The sequence below is a fragment of the Sparus aurata genome, chromosome 5, assembly GCF_900880675.1.
Source record: "Sparus aurata chromosome 5, fSpaAur1.1, whole genome shotgun sequence".
In the NCBI taxonomy this organism is placed as follows: domain Eukaryota; kingdom Metazoa; phylum Chordata; class Actinopteri; order Spariformes; family Sparidae; genus Sparus; species Sparus aurata.
In genome coordinates this window covers 7,685,470-7,711,499 of record NC_044191.1, presented here as the reverse complement: position 1 = coordinate 7,711,499, position 26,030 = coordinate 7,685,470, and the positions used below count along the sequence as shown (strand labels likewise).

The following is a 26,030-nucleotide window of genomic DNA, read 5'->3' as shown; positions in this document are numbered from 1 at the left end:
AGCCACACAGAGCAGGCTTACACCACAGAGGGAGTTGGCATGTGATATTCTGTGTTTCAAAGCATGACAAGAGCTTAACACGAGATTAATCCCTGTTAGTGAAGAGGCTCGATGCAAATCTGCACAGCTAATGTTCGAAATATTGAAGACTGCGCAATCAGGGGTGTGAAGTATTCGAACCCCTTGAGATGAGATTCATTGGAGATAAAAGGACACATTTTGCAAGCACACATCTGAGCAGCAGTGCATTACGCATCAAACAAAACAGCTCCTTAAAGGAACAGTTCACCCAAAAATGATATATCAGACACTGTCTACTCACAGCCATGTCACTGGAAAGTCAGGTGACGTGTTGCAGTACACAGAACATTTCTGGAGCTTCACAGCAAAGCAGCGTTTTAGTGTTCTCCTTCAACAACTGAAGTCGGTGGGGACTTGTTTTAAAACGTTAAAAATAACCGAAAACAAACATAAAATGGCTCCGTACAGCTCGTCCTGTTTTATCCAAGTCTCTGGAAGCGCTGAGATTCCAGATTGATTTAAAAAGAAAATATTCTCACTCTTGACACATGGTCAAGTTTCAGCACCCACTTCAGACAGGGATGTAGCTGCCAAGCTTAAAGCGTTAGCCCACCCCCCGTCTCATGTGGTTGCATGAGCTGGGTGTTGAGGGTAAAAAACGTCTTTTCAAATCTATCTGGGATCTCGGGGCATCCAGAGACTTAGATCATTCCAGATGAGCTGTATGGAGAAATGTAACTTTTTGTTTGTTTGTTTGATGCGCCAATGACGTTTTGCTGTATAAAGAAATGTTTTGAGGTCTACAAAACGTCACCTGACTTTCCATTGACATGAGGGTGAGTTGATAATGTCTACATTTGCATTTTTGGGTGAATCGTTCCTTTAAAGTGACCCAAGAACCTGTTAGAGACAAATACATCATTTCTACTCATTTCAAAACAAATACTAAGAATACAGTGATAGAAAAGATAGCCACTTAAATGCATTTTATTCTGTGCTCTTATACTGTTAATCAACAGGTAAATGACATTAATCATTTAGTAACTTATCATTTGCATAAGGCATAAAATCAGTGAAGCTGATAAAAACATCTTAATGCTGTTAAGTAAAATAGTCCAAGAATGGAAAAAAAAAGGCATCAATACATGCTCTGGCCTTTCACAGGACAAATACTAAGTAGACAATTGCAACCACAGAGCTCGCAAAAGCTTTACAACCAGAATTGATGTCTGTTTGTGCCTCTCAATGACCAGGCTTTGTGTGTGCGGTGGGTGGAGTACGATGCTCTCAAAGGACATAATGAGCCTCAATTCAGATGCAGGCTACGACAATTTGTTGTGTTGCCTGGTGCATGTTGTTCAGGATGTGGCTGTGCAACACTGCAGACACTAGACGCTCGTGCTAACGGGAAAGTGGAAAACACAATAGGATGCACAGACTGCAAACATAGTAAAATAATCCATAGAAAACTCTGCGCTCCTTAAACACTCTTCTTTAAATAAAAACCCTGTTCTCTCAGGAAAAGGAAACTTCAGAATGTGAGAAAAGATCAATCCCACAATAATAATGAAAAATACAGTGCAACATTTTGAACACTTTCAATTAAAAAATAAAACTTCATTCCATACTTATGAGTAAAATTCCCATAAATGCAGCAAAGCAGAAAATAAATTATATATACATTATACAATATACACTATACTGCTGTGTAACTTGAAGTCAGTGTTCACATTTTCACACATTTTGCCAGATTCCTCCCTGATTCTCCCATCTGTGCATGTGGTGATGTAGCAGTTTCTCAGAGCAGCTTACATGCGTCCCCTGCTTAACAGTATGTGAACAAGACGCACAGTAACATCTCAGAGGGAATTCAGTTCCTTGAACTGTCGGTGGGGAAATCACAACACTGCGCTTGCAGAAATGCTCGTACAGTCCACAACACTCATGTGTGTATGCTGTGCCACATAGCCGCAGAAGCACATATGAATGACTGAGGGTTTCGCTGACAAGTTGGAATTCTCCGTCACAGCAGAGGATATATTTGTTTACAATCCTGACTGGAAATGTAGACGAACAGCTACTTGACACAGATGCCGTATGGCCGTGCGACGAAAGGGTTGTAGTCCACTTCTGGGTGAGCGACATAAACGTGGCCTCCTCCCGTTACAGTTGTGATGGTGCTGGATTGGCATGTAATGCGCAGGAGGATGCTGAGTTCGATCCATCTGAGAAGTTGTAAGAATGATCACCAGTGAATTAGAGCTGCAATAAGTAACCAGTTAAACAATTAGTTATCAACTGTTGAAATAATCAGACTAATGAATTTGCATCATGCATATCAAATAAAAGGATAATGTATAACCTGAGAGGCAAGCCTGGAGATTCTAAAAAGATCTGGGGTGGTTTTCTCACATTCTTGGGAGTCCACAACATAACACTCAATTGCTCAAATAGGTACTGATTCCTACTGTTATGTATATGTCAGTCACATTCAGTATGTAGTTGCTGCTCTTTCAACTGGATTAGATGATTTAGTTCAGTTTTGTTATTTTTCTAACATATTATTATCATTATTATTATTATTATTATTATTATCATACTTATACTGCAGTTTTTCTCATTCCTTTTTATTTGATCAGGCACACATGCTAAAGGAATCAAGGTTTGGACCTGAAGGGGAGGATGGGAGGGACGTGTGGTGATTGGGAGGGAACAAAGGGAGGGGTGGACTGTTCTGGCATCATTGTACCATGTATTTGTGCATTGCTAGCTGATTCAGCCTTGGGGTTTCTAGGTTACAAATACAATAAAAAATAACGTTAATCAAAAAATAAATAAAAAATTTAAATAATCGCCTGCTATTTTTTTATAATCAATTAATTTAAGAAAAAAAAATCCCTGATTTCAGTCGATTAAATGTAATCATTTTCTAGTTTTATTTAATCTTCAAATACAGCGTGACCAAAGCACAGTTTTGGGGGGCAGAGGCTGATAATTATGAAAAATATTTTCTGTGTGTAAAAAAAGTTTTCATATCGGCGCATATCAGATAACATATTCCCTCGAGCTGACCAATATGGTTCAGAGCTGCCAAATATGGTTTAGAGCTGACCATATTGGTCTGTGAACATAAACCAAATGTGTTTGAGTTGAGGACAAAACAAGACATTTGAGGACGTCATAATAATCGACTGATTAATCAACAATGAAAATAGTCATTGGCTGCAGCCGTACAGAAAATAGACGACAGTTTGTGGTGTCATGAAACCCTGTTGTGGTCAGAGCATGCACAACAATCACTACACAGAGCTGCTGCATTACTAAAGTACATCTTCACAAGCTCACTTCACAGTTGACAAAACACTGAGCAGGATGTCAGCAACAATTGGCAGCGGCTGGTGCATTACATTAGGCAGTGAGAGGAGAGGGCTGTCTCACTCTTCACTCAGCACTGCAAGACTATTTGATTGCCAGCAAACAAGTGGGCCATATTGAATAATTCATAAGAACAAACTGAGAGCAGAAAGTGGCTTCTTCACTTTGGTTTTCAGCCCACAGATGGAGTGTCCTCTCTTTTATTCTTTGCTCTGATGAAATAAGAATTGCTCGGTATAATCTTGGAGCTGTAGCATGACCTGGGATTTAAAATCACTCAAGCAAAGAAGAATGCAGGTACTGGCTTATCATAACCCCACTCACCTACACAAGTCCATCATAGAGTGACAATGCCTGAACAATGGAAGGGTCTGCCTTTGAGCCCTCCTGAAACTCTTGCAGAGTCAGCTTCCCGTCTGCATTCTGGAAGAAGAACATAAGACAAAATGAGCCTGAAGTCCTGAAATGCTTTAATACAGAGTTTCCAGCAGGGGGCAAAAGAGGCTCTTAACTAAATCATGTTACTCCTGTTCTATCCTTTTGGATTGATCTTTGGTTCAGTGCACTTGGATGGTAGCCACTCTCAGCCAATACAAATCACTGAGAGCTGCTGTGCTGCACAGCTAGTTCCACGGGCTGATCTTGGCAGTGGTGGGCTGATGAACACACCCATGCAGGCTGCGTCTCATCTTTCACCAAAGCGGAATGGATTCTTGGGGCTGAGGGACGGGGCATTAGCACCGAGGGCTAGTGGTGAAGGAGACTATATATGATGTTTATAGACTGCAGGCGGTGTTAGTGACGCTGTGATGGCTACAACTAACGGCTCTAAACTTAACAGTGTCTATGTCAGAGCCTCGAGGGTGGCAACAAGGGCAGATTCAGTCCTCTTAATGGCAAACTGATAATCATTACTGCACATGCATCAGTGTCCAGCAGCATTTGATGTTAAACTGTAGAAAGTAACATCTAATGGTACAGTTACTATGATTGCATGGCACTGTTTTTGTCACTTCAGTCTTTTGACATTATATCAATATTAAAATGCTAACCTTGTCCATCATTGAAAAAATACGGTCCACTCGTTTCTCTGGCGTGTTTTCTTCTTCTGGCAGCTCCACAGTGTTGCCCTGAGATGAAAATCATTTCATTTCGTAACATTCAAATAATTCAGATGTCATCCATTCCATCTCACCTTGAATTGAATACAATCTATTAAATTAATGGGACCTTGCAAAAATCCTATAGCAATCACAGTACTTCTACCGAGGCCCACTCTGGGTCTCTTCTGGGCCATCCTCCATCCAAGTTTTGTGGAAATTTGTTCAGTAGTTTTTGTGTAATCCTGCCAACAAACCAACCAACCAACCAACCAATGAACGGACACAGGCGAAAACATAACCTCCTTGGCGGAGATAATTATGAAGGACTAACATCTTTAAATGTGTTGTATGTCTGCAATGCATATTATCAGATTCACATAAAAAGTTTCAAGGAAATTATAATAATCCTTCTTGGGAATATTTACAGTCCAAAAAGTATTTCTTTTAGCTATGGTTCTTTAATTAGCTAAATCTGTCACACTCAATTTTTTTATGCAGGGCCAAATAACTTAATGTGACAGATCTATATTTATACTACATAGTTCAAATTTGGTTGCAACAAAGTGAAAAGTCGAATATATGCTTAGGAAGATATTGATTGATTTTTCATTTGGATTTAAAATGATCTATTGTTATTAATTTGATTGCTGTAAAACATTCTTCAACAACTATTCAAATGAGTACAGGTTGCTGTTGTTGATTTTTTCCCCCCAAAATAATCCATATCAAATGTTTAATAGTTGGTAAGACTTACCACCATCTGATAAATGGCATCTACTATGTTCAACATCTCATCTCGGGTGATGTAGCCGTCATTATCCAGGTCATATAATTTAAAAGCCCCTGCATAGAGAAAGATGTTAAATCATATGGGTTTTGGTGAATCAAGGAAGCCCACACTGAGATCAGAGAGCAGCTGTGACTTCAAAATATCACAAAAGATTATGTCACACCATGTATTTTCATGAATTACAAAGCACACAGTGTTAATTGTTTTTGGGAGAGTTTAAGACTAAGCATTGACAGGCCGAAGCCTTTCGTGATTGCTTCCACAGTAGCAATCCTGGATATAAATACTGATTAACACCGGTTAAAAACGTATGGTTACTGCTAACACTGCAAGTTTTGCAAGGGTGTTTAATTTTCAAAAATAGCCGTCAACATATTGGGTCATGACCTCCAGGTTGCAGAAGTCTGCTGTATCTTGCTAATAATCTTCTATTTGCTGCACTCCAGGAACCTGCTGTTCCTTTTTCATATGCAATGAATGGCAGTCATTTAAATGTCAAAAAATAGGGGAGGAGAAGGGTGCATCTTCTTACATCTCAACTTTTCATCCAGAGTCCCCCGAGAGGTCACAGACAAGGCCTGTATGAACTCAGAGAACTCGATGCGTCCATCCTGTAGAGTGACAAAAGGGGGAGAGAGGGGGAGGAAATGGCCCAGAGACAGGGTAAGCATCTTACTTCACACTCGCTATACTTTCATGGGCTACTTGCTGTTCTTTCATGATGTCCTTGTCGTATTCTCCTGAAAACTGGGCCAGACGTTTGCTCCAAGTCAGCTGCTATTTTTGCCCTGCACCTGGCTCTCTCCTGAGGCAGAAATATGTCACCTCTGGTCATTAGGAAGATGGATGCTACTGGCTCATAGTCTAAAAGTTATAGCACACAAACAACCACTGAACAATTGGGGGCAAAGATGTTTCATATTTTTCCTATGATCTGCGTCATGAATGGGGATGGCACATGATTCTGTCCGACGAGGTAGAATACATCCCGCTCTGACACTTAAGTCCTCTCAGCTTTTTGAGAACCCCACGCACTGAATCTTATCACAGAAGCTCAAAATTTCCAATTACACTCACATAATTGTGGCCTTCAGCGTTCTTCAGTGAGGCCACACTTTGTGCAGCGGAGAGAACCGTCTGAACGATAATCAAATACAAAACTAATGCTCAAAGTGGCTCAAGTGCCGCTAATTCAAACCAACTCATCAAGTTATGACCTCTCGCCATGAGCAAATGGAGGAGACTCTCAAACCAAACTGAGATGCTGAATAAAAAAGATACCATTCACATTTGATGTGAAAACAACAGCTTGTGGACAACAGACAATGCATACAATATCAACTTGCTGGCAGTGGAGCCTTCAGGCTTTTGGTTAATTCATACTCTCACCAGGTACTGAAGCATCATATCAATTTTTCAGACATTCTGCTAAAACCAATATTGGGGGTAATGCAACTGTAAAGTAATATATTGCTTTGAGTAGGAACAGAATTATATGACAAAAGGTTTTGGTGACATTATTCAAATTATGTTTTTAAGAAATTATCCACACCATACTAGGGCTGGACAATATATTTTTCATGCACATGCGTAATAGACACATTGCAGATGTGCACTGTGGGCATATAAACTCTGACACATCCTGCTACAGCTTTCTTGTTGCTTGATACCAAAGGAAAACTTGCAGTTCTCATTTTCCTTGACTAATCTACAATAGAAGTCTGTTTGATTTACATAATTTACTCAGATTTAAGGGTAAGTTGCAAGTGAATGACATGCAGGCTCTGCATGCCCAGTGAGTGTGTCGCTGCTGCCAGCGTTTTCGGTCAGTGGAAGAGAGATACGGCAGGTTTCCTTGGCATCAGAACACGTTGTAAAGTCTGCATCACTGTCGCCAGTTTGTGGTAAAACATAAGCCTCGTCTCCCATGTCTGTGTGAGGAGGAGGAATAATCTAGTGGAGGTGCAATGCTTGATGTGGAAAAAACACAAGTCAAGCCACTACTCCTCTTATTTACATGATGGCATGCGGGAGGTTTGCTCAAAGAGGCACAAGCAGCTGGACTGGCCATGTCTTATGGCCAATGTCCAATAATTTTGCCGTGTGTGCATCCTTTGACTCTATCTCTTTGTGTGTCACACAAATGAAACAACCGACAGACCAGCAGAGAAAAGCAGGCAAGCGTCATGTGGTGCGTTCTGGAAATGTAGTATATTTAAGGCCATTTATGAATGTACCAGAGAACCAATATGGAGATATGGAGCTTGTAAGAAGCGCAAGAAAAAGTTGTGGTACATGCAAGAGTAAAATGTAAAAGTGCCGGTAGTGGTTACAGGTGCATACTGGCAAATTTCATGTACTGGATGTGGGTTTTTACCAGTATGAGTTTCCTCAGCAGTTACTCGGAGCCGTTTTGTAGGGAGCTGTAGTAAAACCAGGAGCAGAGTTTTGAACTGTCTTTCTGAACTGCTTTACAATTGTGGGAAAAACAAAACGGACTATTTCCCAAGTAGACAGAACTCTGGAACAATATTTCACACATAACAATATTTTACTGAGTTGCAATCTGTTTGTTGTTGCAGTGCTGTTTTGTTGAGACATAGTTCATTGCTCCTTACCCTTTTCTCAACTACTTTTTATGGTTTGGTGGAGTTATTTTACTTCTATTCTATAATAATTTTTTGGTTGTTTAATTCCTTTTATTTTTGTAATGTCAGTTTTTTTCCAATATCGTGCAGCCCTACACAATGCCACTTCAGCCAGTGCGTCACCAGAAAAAAATATTGCCAGAATAAGAATGGTCTTGGCAAAAAGCCTGAATGGCTGCAGAGTGAGAATCTCTGTTTTTCAAAATGTGAACACTCGAGAAAAGGACAAAAACCTACAAGCAAAGTACAGTCTTTGTGATGGGAAGCTTTGGGGATTCGCTACAGCAAGAAACTGAGAACGTTTTCAAGTATTTCTATGGTTTTCAAGTATTCATAATTTATCATACTTAAACTTTACAATAGCACCCCCCATTGGATTTCTAATGAACAGCAATATACTTAATGCATCAGTGCTTTGATTTCCTGCTATTAAAACTATATGTCCCTCTTATCTCTAATAATGCAAACACGTACTTCTGAGGTTATTTTGATGTAAGTCACAGAAAGAAGTGTAATCAGTGATGCATTGCTCTACACTGTAATATTGTAAACTAACTTGTGACTTTCAAACTGAAAGTAACTAGTTATATATAATACATTGTGTTTTAGAATTAACTTGCACAACACTGGCCACAACAGCTGCCTAGCTGTAACAATTCATCCACAGCACTCGTCATGGCCCTGGGGTCAGCTAACTTTATATTTACCAGACATCTGACCAGACAACGCTGAAGTCATGCATTGCTGATTACATAAGTCATAAAAACTGTTAAGATCAATGCATTCTCTAACTACAGGGTGCCAGACAATAATGGCCAAGGATAAACATCACGGTTGTCTGATCTTCCTTACACAAAGCCTCTTAACTGAAGTCAATAAGCCTCCGGGGGCCACCAATATCTTGGGAGCTGCTCATCCACAGTTTGTCTTCCAAAACACCTTTTGAATAAACTTGTACAGCAGTAATGAGGTAGATTACTTAAGACAAATGCAGCATGTACCAATTAGGTGTTGTTAAAATGTGCTATGTCATCATGTCCTCAAATAATCAGAGGATGTGACCACATAATATAGAGTTTAATTAAAATTGATTCCGGGCACAACGCTAAAAGTTACGATTACGTGTTACTATTGAGGCTATGACTCAACTTCAGCCCTCTTCTTACCATTCTTTCCAGGACAGACTCATCTGTGCTGTTGTAATACTGACCGTGACAATGTTGAAGCAGAGTCATTTCTGAATTTGTATGTTTTGTTTTGTATGTTAAATGAGTGTTTTATTAACAGTGATCTCCAATACAAGTTGAATAAAGCAGGACTCTGACCTTAAAATGATCAAAAATACAAAGGTGCACAAAGAACTGCAAAATAATGCAATTTCTATGCCCTGTTGGCCTTTTATTCTGTGCAACCTCTCTCTAAAAGACAGACCTTTAGGTTTGCTCTGTTGTCAGACACTGTCACTTTTTAACAACCTATTCCTTATCTAGCAGCATTCCCAACCAACCACTGTCAATTTGTTCGTAACATTGATGTTAACAAAGGTAATTTTAAGATTGGACAAAATATCAATATAATATCATTATTGTAATATGAGATGATCCTGATTTTAAAGGCTGCATTACAGTAATGTGATGGAATTTTCTCAACTTAACAGACTGATTCTTGTAAATTCCATTATTGGGATGTCAGGGCAATTGTGAATTTCCTTACATTACAAATTTGAATTGCAACAGGAGGGGCCCCACATTTTTACAGTACTTTAAAAAACCCTGAGCCATGTCACCATGGCTAAAGGCTTGGCCTTCCCATTGTAACCCCCACAAAAAATGTGATATCCAAACTGAAGGACAACAGGGAGGTGCCCATCATGTACAGTATTTGCAGGGGGACCTGCAGAAAAGATTGTTTCATCATCTCTAATGAAGAAAGATTTTCAAGGAAAAATATGTGTCCTACCTGTGATGGAATAAAAATATTTGTATCGCCACCATTTTCGCACATGACAGTGTGTTTAAAGGTCTTGGGGAGTACTACAGCACCTGCTCAAAAAGAGGCATAAAGCCTTGTGTTGCTCCAGAGGAAGCTGCACGTAATCTGATAAATTAACTACAGTGATGTCACTCAAGCTGTGTTGTGGGTAATGTAGGCATCAGGTTTTGAAAAGGAAGAAGAATGCATGGAATAAAAAAGGTTAAATCTCTGGTTCTGCTGTATAAATATTGATAATGTGTTTCTAAACTGTACATAATGGGTCTAACAGTGTAATAGGAGTGCAATGTTAGACTAGTGGACTGCTTTTTGAAACCTAGTTGCTACATTACCCGCAATGCAAATTAGCCACCTAGTGACATCACTGGAGGCAATTTATCAGATTAAATGCAGTAGAAACTCCCATATTGTCCTATAAAATCCCTATAACTGATGATTGTCTATTTAAAAATTACGAATAAATCGTACCGTTAGTCATCCCCTTAATACTGTCCTAATATCAACATCAAGCTATTTTGTCGCCCATCGCTTTTGAAGAGACTTCAAAATATTGAGATGTACTTTGAGATATTTTGTGTACAATGTAGCCTAAGAATATTGCTATATTATCAAGGCCATAAAGCCCATCCCTACTTCCTTTTAATAAGACAATAAAAAATTTATTACAAACCTTATTTTCATCAAACACATTGAAGACAAAAGAGGCAAACTTTGTAGGATCTCCAAAGGGAAAGAACTGCTTATATATCTTCTGAAAGCCCACAGCATCAAGCTGCCCACTGGGACAATCTTTTATGAAGCCTTTGTACCTGAAACATAAAGCAGAGATACTGATTATTTAAAGAGTTAAAATTTCATTTTCAGTGTTTAAGAATACTTAATCAAGACAAGATTGTACAATAATGAAGACAGACTGAAGTTACCTCCTCACGTCTACAGAAAGCATTACTGATTCAGTATGAAAGAGGATCAAAAAGGTGAAGTGCAAAGCTATTTGTCTCATTCTCAGATAAGAAGATCGCCTTAATCCAATAGCAAGCCCAGAGTGGTTAACTCTAATCAAATTACTCTCAAGCCCTCCTTTGATAATATGCGTGGCTGATAGATAAGTCTGAGAGCTTCCTCTCGCCCCTGGAAATGACATATCTAGAGAGCGACTTAATATCTCTATTAGCCTAAATATAGAAGCAACTCATAAGCAATTTCAAGCACAGTCACTCAAAGGTAGGCAGTTTCTTTCATAAAGGAATACAGTAGCCTCAAAGTCTGACTAGACTGTAACAGGTCATGAGGAAGGAAGAAAGCCTTTACAAAAATAAAATCTAGATAAAATGTCTGAAAAGGAGAAAATAGCAGGGGAAAAAATAGCACGTTCTATCTATAAAAAGCACTGCAAAAAGCTTTTGCTCTCAATCAACAGCAAATATGATGCAAGTTCACACAAGGGAGCACTGCATGTTCGTCTGTGATTCAGTTAAGGCTGTTCAAAATAAGGCTGGGCTGTAATTACGGCTTGAGAAAGAAAGAGAGAGAGCGCGTTCTGATGAAGTAAGAGGGCCAGGACAGATCTTTTCCACTTGCGTTCTGGCTCCACTTTCCTTTCAAACTCTTTACTTTAAATCTGCCTTGGAGATAATGAAGCAGCTCCATATAGTCAGAGAGACTCAAAGAGACGCTTTGAGTAGCAGCTCAGAAAAAGTTCAGCAAGAAGAGAGCAGAAGCATGTAATTCTCACATTTGAATTATCTGGAGACATGCTGGAAAATGACAGCCTCGCTGCTCACTATAATGCAAAATGTAGAATGCAACCTATTTGGTATTCAAAGAGCAGAACACATAATGCATATTATAATCCAAAGCTGACCCGGTGTTACCTGAAGTTTAATTTTTAATGTGTGACTATGGGACATGATAGGCTGAACGATACTGTTACTGAATATTGTACAGTGTAGTAGAGTTTATGTTCGCTAAGAAGTAACATGAAATTACAGGGCAGAAAAATGTGTTTTTGATTGGAGTTCAACTTGTTTCAGATAAATAATGGCAGCAAAAAAGGTTTCCTGAATCCTGCATCGCATTAAAAGGATTTTAAATTATTACATAGAAATGAATTAACATCTCAGACCACATGAATAATGTGGTCAATGTGCCCTGATTAAGACTCTGATCTCGAAACAGGTCTGCTTTTTAAACCATTATGAGAAGTACTGCTTCCTGTACTGTGTTTTCTGTGGCCCTAAAGGAGTTTTACAGCATCTGAAATAAAAATCTGTGACTTATGAGTCCCTCAACTTTATGGAAGTGCAATTTTTAAATTACTAGAGTACCTCTTCAAGATAACTTATTTCCTTTTCTGACATGCCTGAAGAAGGTTTCTTTATGTGAATTGTTTTTACAATTTGTACTAAGAGCACCAAAAAAAATTCAAAAACCCTGAGCCATGTCACCATGGTTGAAGACTTGGCCTTCCCATTGTATCCCCCACAATAAATTTGAAATTGCTTGTGTAGAAATACTGTGGATTCCAAACTAAAGAACAACAGGGAGGTGCTAGATAAAAGATCTGAAAAAGTGATATGGCAATGAGTTCTCCATTGTTTAAGCATTGCACTTCTATAACATTGTCAGACTCATGATGAACAGTTTTTTTTAAAAGTTTCAAAAGTGACAGAGAAGATGCATTTCTTCATGAATCTGCATTTCTCTTCCTCGTCACAACCAGGTTTCAACATTACCTACATTGCAACTTTAGCCGACAGTTAAGTAGGACATTCGGGTTTGTTATGCTAACGTAGCCATAAGCTCCTAGCACAAAGCCGAGATGAAGCACATGCTAAGTAGGTCTTGCCTTGAGCGGCAGTTGGATTATCAAGATCAAGTGATCATATGATCAAGCAAAACTATCTTGCTGGTTTTTTATGTTATGCACCAAACAGTGGTTTAGACCAATTAGCATCCTATGAAGCAATACTGGCAGCTACAGGTATGGTTTAGATCAGGGATGGGCATCTGGCTGGCTGCATGCGGCCCTCGTCCTTACTCAGTGCGTCCCGCAAGTCAATTTCCAAATATCAATAATTCACAGTGACGTCGGAAGTAACATTATGTAAACAATTTGTATCTTGATGAGAGAGATAGGGCTACTTCTCCGCCCCAGATCACACCCCCCATACCTCCAGCCTCAAAAACACAACAAACTCACATCTATCCTTTTTAATAGAGATGGTGCCGATCGATCTGTAACTGATCGGATCGGGCCGATATGGTAAAAAAACGATCGATCGGGAAATCCGATAAAAGGTTAAAATCACCGATCCGATCGCATTATACATATATTATACATGTGCTTCTGTTTGTTACTTTCCAGATTCAAAGGGGGCGGTAGTGCGCCAAACCACTGCCGCTTCAAAACAAAGAAGAAGTGTTGTGTTGTGGTCACACTGCCTGCATGCACTGCTAACATGTCAGTTATAGGAAGTTCTTTGAAATATGTGAGACAGACGTCGCACACGCCAGCTGTAACGCATGCAAGCGTTTAGTGCCTCGTGGGGGAAACAAACCAAGTAGTTTTAATACTACCAATTTAAATCGGCACTTGAAGTCGTTTCACAGCAAGGAACATAACGATTTCCTGCAACTAACTAGCGAAAAGTAAAAGACAACGCCGACCCCACAGGCACTGCTGCAAACAACATTGGAGAGCACGCAGCCCTACAACTCTCGCGGTGAGAAGGCCATGGGAATCACAAGAAGGCTATATAGCTTATATGGGCTCAATTTATATTTTATTTTTTTATACTATGTATGCAACAATACAGCCATTTAAATGGCTAATATCAATAAATGACTGAACTTTCAACCTTCAGCTCTTCTTGACTGCCTTCTAGAGGCCATTTTGGCATATTGTTTTCCACAGTGCCACTGCTGCTATGAAGGAATATTGAAGTTACTGTTATGCAATAAATAAAGGTAATCAAGTAGTATAAACAAATAATTACAAGGTTAACATAAATGAAAGACTATAGGCCTTTGCATGAGTGGATGAATTAATGGGGAAAAAAGAGTAAAATAATATAAATATTAATAATATCGTTCCACGTGATCGATCGGTTCTGATCGGTAATCGGATCAGTGAGTCTTTAGGTGATTGGTGATCGGTATCGGTCCCAAAAAACCTGATTGGACCATCTCTACTTTTTAATTATTAGAGGGGCGTTAGTGGAGCCTGTTTCATATGTCCACACGTGCTCTCCATGGCCTCTCCATGGATAACACCGGAGTGCACTAGCATACACTCCAACTGGACTGGCCTTCCACCTGGACGCCGCATATTTTGATCACGTGCATGGCCAGAGTTTACCCTACACACAGCTCTCCCATTTCCCCTTTCACTGACTCCTCGGTGTGTGTGATTACTCCTTCGAACCTGCGGTCATCCGCAAATGGAGCGGCACCGAGTGCGCTGCGTAAATGAAGGCCACGCGCGGTTCAGAAGGCATCTGCCGCAGGAGCTGGAAGACAAACGACTCAGCAAGGTGGAGACACTGCGGGCGGCTATTTACTATATCAAACACCTGCAGAGCGTGCTGGACTGGAATGCGTCCGGGATGGTGTCACTCGGAGACGCGCATAACTGCGCTGCTGCAGCAGAGGACAGAGTGCAGCAGTGCTCAAGTTGGCACAGACATATAAATGTGCCACAAAGTCAACCCAGTGGGAGACTTCGAGATCAGAAGCTAAATTCAGATTAGCTGTTTGTTAACGCAGTTCTAACTTCAGCCAGTGTGCAGGCGAAGGTGAAGAGCGCAGAGGTTATTACTGCACCTTAAAATGCATAAAAGCAAACATGCAAATACATTTGTTGTGCACAGAATATATTTCTGTTTCCGCAAATGAAATTGCTCCTTGATGGCATAAATATGAAACATATCATGGAATGGGAGGGCAGAGAGTAGAAATGCACATCAAACATGAATATTAGTTTTTGTTATAACTGTTGCACTTTGTGCCTGTGTTATTTTTATTGAATGATGATTTTTGAGACGTCATTGCACTGAAATAATTGTATATCACTCAGGAATGTGAATGTTTTGTCTCTGTGTTAAATTGGCTAATTGAATGATGGGGATACAGTATCCTACAGGTGGAAGTGCACAATCACAATCTGGCCCTCAGGTAGTGAGGATAACATTTTTGTGGCCCTCTCTATCATTTAAGTTGCCCATCCCTGGTTTAGATGCAATGGACAGCAAGAGAAGTGACTGGTGGCTCCTCAAGAGGTTAGCGTAGCTTCTGCTATGGCAGTAGTTATCAGACTAGGAGAGCCTATTTCATTAAAAGAGGAGCAAAGAACAGTACTGAAGGCTTGTCATAATGGGACAGATATTTTCACTTGTCTCTGGACTAGCTTCAGTACCACTTTTTAAACAACTTTTGTTCATAGCTGTAGGACTACAGCACAGATAAACAGACTGATGTGTTTAATTGTAACAGACAATTTAAATTATTAAAAAGTCATTTCATATTCACAGGAAAGGCTTGCCTACATCATACATTAATGTACGTTATCTGATAGTTATTGTTTGGATTGTTTGTTGGCTGAAGTTGCCAGAGCAACAGCATATTGCCCTCTTTTGCATAAATACGGCTGCCCAATTTAAGGTAAGAAATAATAGGTAATTGATTTATACTCATTGCTGTGGATGCATAAACTGAGTAGCCCATGATAAATAAAGTTAGACCTAAATAAAAAGACATATATTCTAAACTTTTAGTGCTTTGCGAATGCATGCCTCCACAGGACAAAGATGAGGTAGAGCTATATAAAAAAAAGACAAAAAGAAAACTGATGCAAAGGGATGCCTAATGAACCACTCATAGTTAACTAGCTAGCTTGTATGTCGACAGCCGGATCAGGGTTTAGGGCTATTATATTTTCAGGTTAGAGCAACAGCTCCACAACCTGTCCGTGCATGTTGCTATACTATATGTATATAATTGACTTAAATCTGAAATTCTATATATTTGTTGTTGAATTAAGTTGTCAGTGGTTAATGATAGTAACTTTTCCTTTTAAATGTACTGTTTAAATTAACTGCTGATGTTAGTGTTGTGTTTTTTTAGTTTTGAGCTGTAAAATGGCCCCCTATTATCTTGGTCAAAACTACTCAGTGACCAAATTTCTTTAAGTAAATTGAAAAATAAAACCATCCAAATTATAGCAGATACTAGATCATTCAAATCAGTTTTTGTTTCGCTTACTGGCACTGAAATGCTATTCTACCATCTTTGGCCAGTCGATATTTACATTATTATGCTTAACTAGGCATAAAGTGATGCACATGTAAGGCTGACTACTGCACTAAACACACTATCAGTGCAGTTACATAAGCAGATACTGTACATTACACTGTACCAGCAAACATGTTTGCCCAGTGTCAGCTATTAATCATAATCAGAGTCACCTTCATTTGCCAAGAACACATCATGTACGAGTAATCTGACGTGATGACACTGGTGTTAAGACACATACACAGTCACCCTGTACTTGAAGTAGTGCAATAATGCAACTACGCAGTGAACTTGCAGGGACAGAGCAGACGTGACTTTGTGCATCAGACCACACTGGGGAGCCAGCATGGAGATAAAGTATTTATCACTGGCACTGGCTCTGACTCCTTGGCATCTACCATGGTGGTTTGCTAAAGAGTTGTGCAGGATGTTGCTCTTGTTTCTGCCTAGCTGGCAAGAACATCACTGCGCTACGGCATTTTGTTATTGATTTCAGGTGAGCCTTGAGCATACTAATGATGTTCCCTTAGAGGAGAATTAGAAAAGGGAGCAAATTTAATGCGCAACACAGGCATTTATCTAACCCTGCTAATTCTTCTATGTCTGTGCCTGTGCTCTAATTACACGCCATCTGGCATTTCCCCTGGTAAAATTCCCTCTCATCCCTCACACTCAGCCGTGTTGATTGCTGCTGATCTTCAAGTGAGGACTCATGCAAACTTTCCTGTGAAAGACAGTGTGAGTGATGGTGAGCTAGCTGGCAGCACAGCCTGGAGGGTGGAGGTTTAAAGGATGGGGGATTCCACCCCAGTGCACTCAGGAAGCCCTAGAGACAGGCCAGCTCGGAGGCTCTGGACCTGCCGATGCACAGTGATATTGAATGCTGCTGCTGCTGTGTGGCCATCAATGCGCGCTGGCTCATTCCCCCCATAAACACCCAAACAGGAGACATGAACAGCGATGAGCTCCCGAGGCAGTGCTCTTTTCACGCATGCAAAATTAGGTCGTGAAATGCAAAACCAACGTGGGAGAACTGAAGTGTGAACAAGGAAGTATGATCACTTTATTACAATGCTCCCTCCTTTTGTTTGTCATTTTAAAGGAATCAATAGCTCGAAAAAGCAGGATGCAGCAAACAAAAGCAATGACTGTGCTCACGCTTGAATCATCTATGTAAATCAAGATGTATTGTCTCTCATCCGTGTGCCGGTGGCTGTACCTTCAGAAAAACATTCAGAAATTCACAACTTAGCAGCGATGTTCATTCTCACAGCAGCTCTGTAACTTATCCTGGCCCAAGGTGTCTTTGTTTCATGAAAATGTTTTATTTTGATGTGTGTAAGTACTTGTTATAACACTACAGGCTGCGATCAGACAAAGGCGTGGGTCACACTGACTAATAGGTACACATTCTGACCGAAGGAACACTAAACAGCAACCTTGTGGCAGTGTAGTCATTAAGACCCTGACAGTGAAACAACCTTATTTTCCTGCCATTCTTCCATTATCAGACATCCCTTTTGCCAATAGAGCAAAAAGGTTGTTGAAGATGCATCATGGAAATGTTTGTATCAGTGTTATCAGCCTTCAAAGTCATTCGGTCTCAGCAAGGCTTCAAAGTCATTCTATTTTCAGAACTCACCTGTCTTCAGGGTAGAGTGAGGGAGATGGCTTCAAATCAACTATCAAACAAATACTAAATGCACTATCTGTGCACTTAACAAACTAAATCCTGGGCAAAACATATCAAAGCCCCCCTTGATTTCTGCGAGCGTTGTTGGTAAATAGCTAAAGTATGACCAGCCTCACATCAGAAATTGAGACTCATTAAAAATAAATGCATACACTTACCACTGCTGCACCTCTTTCTCTGTAACTGTAAGAGAAACAAAAAGTGACATTAGCTTAGCGGATAAACTTTGGTTGTCCTAGAAAAAAGATACAACAATGAGCCAAGTAGTAGTAGCATTAATCATCTTGGCCCACTCCTTTCAAATACACTTCGGACTTAACCAAAAAATATTCAGTGTCAGCGTGCAATTATTGGAAAATAGCCATGTTTAGTTGAGCGTGGTGTGGTTCACTGATTCTAGCATACTATCAGAGAAGATGCATAATAATTTCTTCTGGCCAGTATCATAGAGAAGAAGTGGGAGTTAACTCGAGGGAGCCACAAAAAGACAAACAAGGCTGAGGGGAATGAAGGTCAGCCGCAGATTTAAGACATAGAGCAGTTTAGGAGGCAGGAGGTGTTATCATGCCCACACAAACACTATTATCTGCCAGTATCTAATCAACCAATCCCTCACGGCTTTCCCATGAAGTCTCTTTACTTTCTCTCAAGTAACCAAAGCAATTGTTGTCCTCTCAGCCTCTGGTGTTACTAATGAAAACATAGGGATGGAAATCAATTTCATTCATTTCACCAGGTGGTCCTCTGAGGGAGACTTTCTGAATTCACGTGGCTACAAGTCTGAGGAAAGATGCCGTCACTTCTGCTGGGCCTTGGGCAAAGCAAGAGCCTTACAACAAACAGCTAGTTAGTTAATCAATAATTTCTCCTACTGTTATGTTTAACAGAACTCATAGCCAAGTTTACTAAAGATTGACAATCAGGGAAACAACAGGACTGTGAGTTTCATGTCTCAGCATTCACTTGTCACAAATAAGATGTTTCTGAACAAATTGATTTATCAAAATGTCCCTCCTCTTCCAGTGGAAGATGGGACTTCATTCAGGAAAAATATGCACAGAAGCTTATGGTGACAGACAATCATCTTTTTTTTATGTGAAATGTGTTTTTTAAAGGCAATTGGTAATAAAAATGCTGAACAGTAACATAAGTGTAGATAAAAAAGGAGTGCAATCTTTATTCATCACACAGCATCATATTCAGTACAACGTAGGGAAACTTTGTTCTCTGCATTTGTTCTCCGCATGGGACCCAGGGACCAACTGCAGATCTAAGCCAGTGAAGGACACTGAGCAGGGAATTAACCTAATATCCATGTTTTGATAGTAGGGGAAACTAGAGCACCCGCAGAAAACTTACACTAGCATGGGGAGTACATTCAAACTCCACATAAAAGGCCCTGGCCCAGCCCAGAATCATCTAATCTAACATCAACCAAAGCCCATAACTGAAACTTTATAGAGCTGGTCTGCAGCAGTTTTACCTTTTTTAATATTTGTTCTGTAAAAGGTTACGGTCATGTCGGTATTGGTGACCTTTATTGTGCGAGATGATATTGTCCTACTTTAGTACCATGATAACAAGGGACTTTGACAATTGACAAATTGACAAACATCTAATGTGCACTATTCAAAAAGGATTAAACCTTTGTTTGTCTCTTGCCAAAGAAGGCAAAAAATATTATGTAATTTACAGGGCTGTAACGACACACATATCAAAACCGAAATCGCGACACTCAGATCCACGAACCTGTCTCGCAGTGTGAGAAGGCACAATCGCGACACAACTTCCAGTCCAGGTCCAACCATATGAGAAATATTAAGTAGCCCCTTTCACACAGAGACTCCGCATTAACACCACAGGTGGTTCAGCAATTCTCCGCCGATGGTGATTCACACAGAGCGAAGCATCTCCAAAGACGAACCGCCGTGAATTCACACAGAAAGCTGGCGCTGTGGCTCCTAAAGAGGCATGACAGTACCGTCATGATGATGGCGTCGGCATAATTTCAAGGTGTTTCCCCATTGTCCCCCCCGTCAATCTCGCGGGACGGAGGCTGTTGTCCGGGGGAAAGTTCACTGAAGTCTCGGTCGGGAGTGCTGACCATCGCGGTGATTTATTTTCATCACAAACACTCGGTGAGTTAAAGTTTTTTTCCGGTGACAGACGCTGTTTTTCGGGCAGAAATGTGACAAAGAGTCGGTAGGACAGACAGGAGGACAGACGCTTCTTCACGTATATCTGCAGGATTTTTCATATAAGTTGCTAAAGACAGTTTCAGTTACTGTCTTACTTTTGTTTGGTTCTGTAACGTTGCTTTGTGGGACATTTCTGTTTTTTAAGTTGAGTGAAGGACCTGTGTAGTTATCAGACTGAAGGACACGCCCTCTATACACGCAGCCGGCACATCCATTCACAATGGTTCAGTTTCCCAATACTGCGCCTCTGATACTATCAGACGAGTATCATATACAGAAGTTATTGAAATGTTACATACATAAAATGTTTAATTTTATTTAAAAAAAAATCGAGGTTTGTATCGAACCGTGGGTCAAAAATCGTGATACAAACCGAATCGTGAGTTTGGTGTATCGTTACAGCCCTAGTAATTTATAGAATATCACTGAAGTTAGCATTACCCTGGCCTCCCTGACAAAAAACCCATGGGATTTTTTAAAATCAGATTTTGGATTATAGCAGAAAATAAACTTGGTGGCAACACAAGTTTATAATACTTAGAAGTTTTGTTCAGCAAGTTAATCTTTACAAAAGTTACCACTGATGATTTTTCTAGTTTAAATGCAGTCGACAGAAGTACAAAGGTTACAGGCCTTAAACTCACTACATCATGGTCATGTGACTTAAATGATACCACCCCAAAGCTTTCAACTACACTTTACCAAACACACCTCCCTATAAATTGATCCATCTACTATTTGGCAAGTTAGACTTGGAACAGTTAGCATCTAAACTGTGCCTTTAAAGATGGAATAGTGAGAAGATGAGTCTCCAAGTTCAGCATAATTAAATCAGGTAATCAAAAAACATATTTATGCAGTAGAACATAACGTGAAAATCTCTTAAGCCTGTGTAAACCACAGACCTTATTTTAGGCATTTAGTGAAAAATACATTCAAAAACCCACTGATTGAGAGAAGGAGACAGCAAGAGGAAAAAATTTTTTGGGTTTTAGGGCTAATTCCTGCATATGTATTCTTCTAAGATAAAGTTCCATAAATGATACCAGAAGGGGATGGACATTGGCCCTCTATTGCAGGAGAGTGGTTAGATAACAATAAAATATATTCCTGACAAGAGTAAAAAGGAATTTTCTGCAAATACTTAACAAGGAGCTTTGCTCATGTAGTCATACAGTAGTGTAGTAGTAGTAGCAGTGTAACTACTGCAGTACTGGAGCAGAATCATACAGATGCTATCGATAAGAGGGCCAGGTCAAGTAGCATCCCCCTGCATATATCTCTGCCCCAATTTGTTCTGCTCAGCATTTCACCAAGAAACTCATCATGTGACCCTTTCCTGGGCAATGAATGTCTGGGTCAATCTCATGACTGTCAGCCAAATCAAGCTACCATTAAACTGGCCTCAAAAGTCAATGTAGTCAGAAATTGAAGCAATTTACCTTGGCTTCCATTTAATAAGAAAAAAAGATTACATAACTCAGTCCGAGGCAATGGACAATAATGCAATCAGCCCAGTGCAGGAGAGTGCAGGGCCCACTCAGCCGGTTGGCCCTCCAGGGTCTGCTACAACACATCCAGCTTGCACTCTGTCACTATGAGCCTCCTCATGGCTTTGACAAGTTACAAAATCATCATGCTATAACATGGGCCAAGTCTACATCCTTCAGACATTTTAACAGGACTGCTGGTCTTTCATGCGATGCCAGAAGAGTCATTTTTGGATTGAATTAAGCTCTCTTAAAGTACAGGTTTTTACTGAGAACCGGAAAAACACCGGCTAGCCACAGCCTTTCCACAGTCGAAGGTTGTCTCAACCAAGAAAGTGTTTTTTTTTTTTTAAATATGTCTTATTAATTATGTGCTCTTAATTCTGCATTTTTAAACCTATAACAAAGCAGCAGAGAGAGACATCTAGAGATATTCTTTTTGGATTAAACAAAATGTATTTCTAGTCTGGCATTGTTGTTTGCCTGTCAACACAGAGGGCATAATTTGGGAGAAAACACCCTACTGCTTCCACTCCTGAAACACAAAGACACACAGGCACAGAGACTTTACAAAGTCCCAAATCTGTCAAGAACCAAAGGGAAGCAGTGGCTAAAATGGCATACAAAGCTTCTCATGGGAGAGCAAGAGCAAGAGGCAACAGGATGAAGGGAAGCAGAAATGATAGTCTCAAGTAAGGCAACAACAGAACGGGGGACAATGATCATGCTGGGAGAGAAAGCTCGGTGCCCCTCTCAGCGATGCTAACCAGATAAGATCCTAATTATACTATTCCATTCCCTGCTCAAAGAGGGCAATTAGGGGATAAAGCGAGAGAGACAGGGCGAAAGGGTAGGAAAGAGAAGAGAGAGAGAGAGAGAGAGTCAGCACAGGACAGCAGCAAGCAGCCCAGCCCAGCACGAAGCCCAATCTTCCTCCACAGCAATTTCCTGCCACAACAGCCTTCCGTATTTCTGCTGTGGAGAGACCCACCACGCAAATAACACTGTCATTAAGCAGTCAATGGATGTCAACTCCCACCCACACCTGCACACTCTACTGCTCAAATAATAATAATAATAATGCTGTGCTACCGAAATAACACACAAATGATTAATATAGTGTCTTCAGGGCACATTTCCTCGTGGTAATTATAAACGTCATCTCTGCTCAAATTTGATGGAAAATCGTGGGAGGAGAATCTTTCGTTGTTCAGCAGGAGATCATTGATAGGTGCTGAGAAAAGCGCTGTCAATCTGCAGTGTCCTGATATGTCGACAGAAACAACACAAATCCAAATAGGTGCAATGTTGCAGAATCACTCCAGCTTTTGACTTGGGTCATTCTCACCAATTCCATCATTTTTGTTAGCCTCTATTACTGACATTTTTTTTAATTGTGGCAGGTATTGCAAAGCATTACTTAATTCAGACTGTTTATATTCTGCATCTATTCAGCTCTGTCTCTGTGTACTTATAAAACATAAACAGAGGTTCATGGTCTGCATATAAAACCACATCCTCCTTTTGTTAAAAACCCCCAACTTCATAGCCGAGAGAAACTCAGCACCTCCATATTCATAAGTCCCTTCAGCGTGATTTAAAGATGCTGATTACAACTTTTGTAAGACCTTAACCGATCCCAATTTGCTACGAAGCATTTAAATGTAAATTCAAATCAAACGAGGGGCTAATTCCCAGCTGACATTTAGTTGTAGCTGTTTTGTCGATAACGAGAAACGAGTGTGGAATCCCAATGTACTCCGGCTGGCAGGGATATTTACTGTACTGCCTGTATGGAACACAGAGGGTGGAAGATATGATTTGAAAACTGCAGCATTAAAGTTAAAGTCAGGTATTTCTTTCACACTCTGGCCAGATTGTTTCTTTATTCTCCTAGAGGCTAGCTGAACAGTTTGTGCAGGATTTTCTTTCTTAAGACAAACAAAAACACAAAGACCTGGTGGTACTCACAGTAGGTTTTCCTTGTCAACTCCTCCACCACCTCTGGCTTGAGCTTGCTGTTTGATTTACCCATGATCTTCAACTCTCCTCCACACCTCCAAATCCACCTTGGCACGCAGCACCTGTCACTACCTCCTCCAATCTTCTCCTCTGCCAAAAAACATATACAAACGCGGGCCAGTTCAATTGCAAACACATTGGTAAGACAGGAAAAACACACTTTTGTTTTGGTTTGAGAAAAAAACGCCCATTCGAGCTAAATGAGTATGAGATCTGTGGCAGGTCAAACCCTAGCGGCCCTGTGAAGAAGGGTTGGCAAGTTGTTGAGTCTATAAGAGAGCTGCTGAGTGCCTATGTGACCGCCTCATCTCTTCACAGCAGTGTGGGCAAAGAGTGGCGTTTGGATGCGTTGCTACCTTCGTCCTTGGATACAAGAGTCACTCAGTGGCAGGGTAAAGCACACTCTCTCCCTCACAGTCATTCTCTGTTCTTCTCACTCCTCCCACCCCTCCTTTCCCACCACTATCTCTATTGCTCTGGGTTAGTTACTGTAGAGAAGAATCCTCCCTCTTGACAGCTCAGAAAAGGAGGTGTGTAAACTAAAACACAATGAACAGAGCTCTCCTTGGATGCACAGCGCTGCACTTTGCACTCACTCAGCATTGACTATAATCCCCGGAATATATACAGACATAACTGTTTATGAAAATGAAACAGGTTTCACTAATAATTTATGGTGAGCAAAAAAAAGAAGAAAGGTCTCTACATAGCTCTACAGTTCTGGATGCCAGCTGAAAAAAGATCCGGTCTTGCTCTTAAAATAAGTGTGTGAGCTGTCTTGAAAGCTTATAGGAGGATTTGAAGAGTGACAGTTTTCTTTTCTTCCCCGTTCTGACTCATAATTCTCCCTCCTTCCTGGCCTCACGACAGCATGGTATGGTGATTTCCTCCTCTCTGTCACTGCAGACAGGAGATGAGGAATAATGGAATTTCTTTGTTTCTCAGGCCTGGTGTTGGCATGCACTGATGCCCAACCACAGCAACTGTCTAAACCACAGAATCGGAAGAAAGGCACAAGGCACCTTCACTGCAAACATCTGCTGTCTGTATCCATGGCCAGTGATGTCCTTCTGAGGGATGCCACGCTGGAAATCAACATCTTGTGTTCCATATGGTCTTCGGGTGTTACTTAGACACTGGGAAAATGAACAGACAGACAGCAGTTTTAATGGGGATGACATGCATTTGCTGTTATTTAACAGAAATTGACTGTGTTGGCACCTGGAGTCACAGGCACATGAGCAATAGACTGGAAAAACACTCAAAACAGGCAACAACCTTTCTCCTGTCTGTCTGGCGAGGCTGCTGAATATAGCCGACAGACACAATGTGGAGAGGGGATCAGTGATGTGAAGTGAGGAGGCTATTATCACAGTAAGCTGCCTTAAATAAGCACAATTTCAATGACGAATTAACTGTGACGAGAGGTCCAAGAAATAACCAATTGAAGTCTTATGAAAACAGCTCAACACGAACACATACAATTCCTAACAAATGAATGGCTAAATTACCACATGAAAGAGGGCTTTATTTCCATATATCCATGTTAGTTTAGGTTGACGGGACTGAGAAAGGCGGCAGCAGCAGGTGGGATGTTGCCTGACAGCAGCACCATAGCAACACACAGTTTATGGCTAAAGTACAAGAGCTTTGCTAATCATTGTCTTCGTAACGTTGGGTACCCACGCTGCTCCGTGGGGCGAGTTGACTAAAAATAAACAGGAAACTCCCCTTGAATTACATACAAAGCTATTCAAGAAAACGGTTTAGCGCTTTACCTGAGTTACAGACGCGGAAAGTCGCCGTCCAGTCAGTACAAAAGCAGACAGCCGCTGTCTGTCCGACGTCGACTCCCTCCGCCACTGAGTTCCGGAGCGACTCGCTGCTTCGCTCGCCGCTCGCGCTGCTCTGATGCCGCCGTCAGGGAGTGACGTTGCTGCTGGCCACGACCAACTCAGCACAGTGCCAGAGATACTGACGTCGCGGTACCACTGCTTATACACTGACTCTTTGTGTGCTTTAAGGCGCTATACACGTGTCATGCCTTATACACTGTCATGCCTTAGTCCACAGAACTATTCCTCTTTGTCCCACAGTCTCATTTTAGGATAGAATGTAAGAACAGATGTGGCACTTTGAGGTGGCCTGCCTGTCCACTTTTACTCTGATGTTACACTGATGTTAGTAAGCTAATGTCTTGGATAGTCTTTAGACTGGGCTCTAATGGATAATAAGCATTCTCTTTTAGTTTTTTATTATGTTTTGACTGAGGGTAATTTATCTTTTTAGCTCATGATTGTCTGTGCAGCCTAATAATAATCAATTTCAAACATAGCTTGCCTTTATATTTAAATGACAAGATGTCAAATCTCTCTCAACTTCTCTTCATCTCTAATTATTAGTTAGC

The 26,030-nt window shown here is 40.6% G+C and overlaps 1 protein-coding gene across 1 annotated transcript; it reads right to left on the bottom strand.

Moving 5' to 3' along the window:
- Window positions 1-990: 990 nt before the first annotated feature.
- Window positions 991-25,575, bottom strand: LOC115581853 (neuronal calcium sensor 1). The gene is made up of 10 exons (XM_030417321.1): window positions 25,402-25,575; window positions 24,646-24,759; window positions 23,573-23,713; window positions 18,072-18,096; window positions 10,600-10,738; window positions 5,822-5,900; window positions 5,254-5,342; window positions 4,449-4,526; window positions 3,721-3,819; window positions 991-2,246 (listed from the first exon to the last, which is right to left on the bottom strand). The coding sequence occupies exons 3-9, from the start codon at window positions 23,634-23,636 to the stop codon at window positions 3,721-3,723; spliced, it is 573 nt and encodes a 190-aa protein (XP_030273181.1). The 5' UTR covers window positions 23,637-23,713; window positions 24,646-24,759; window positions 25,402-25,575; the 3' UTR covers window positions 991-2,246.
- Window positions 25,576-26,030: the final 455 nt, after the last annotated feature.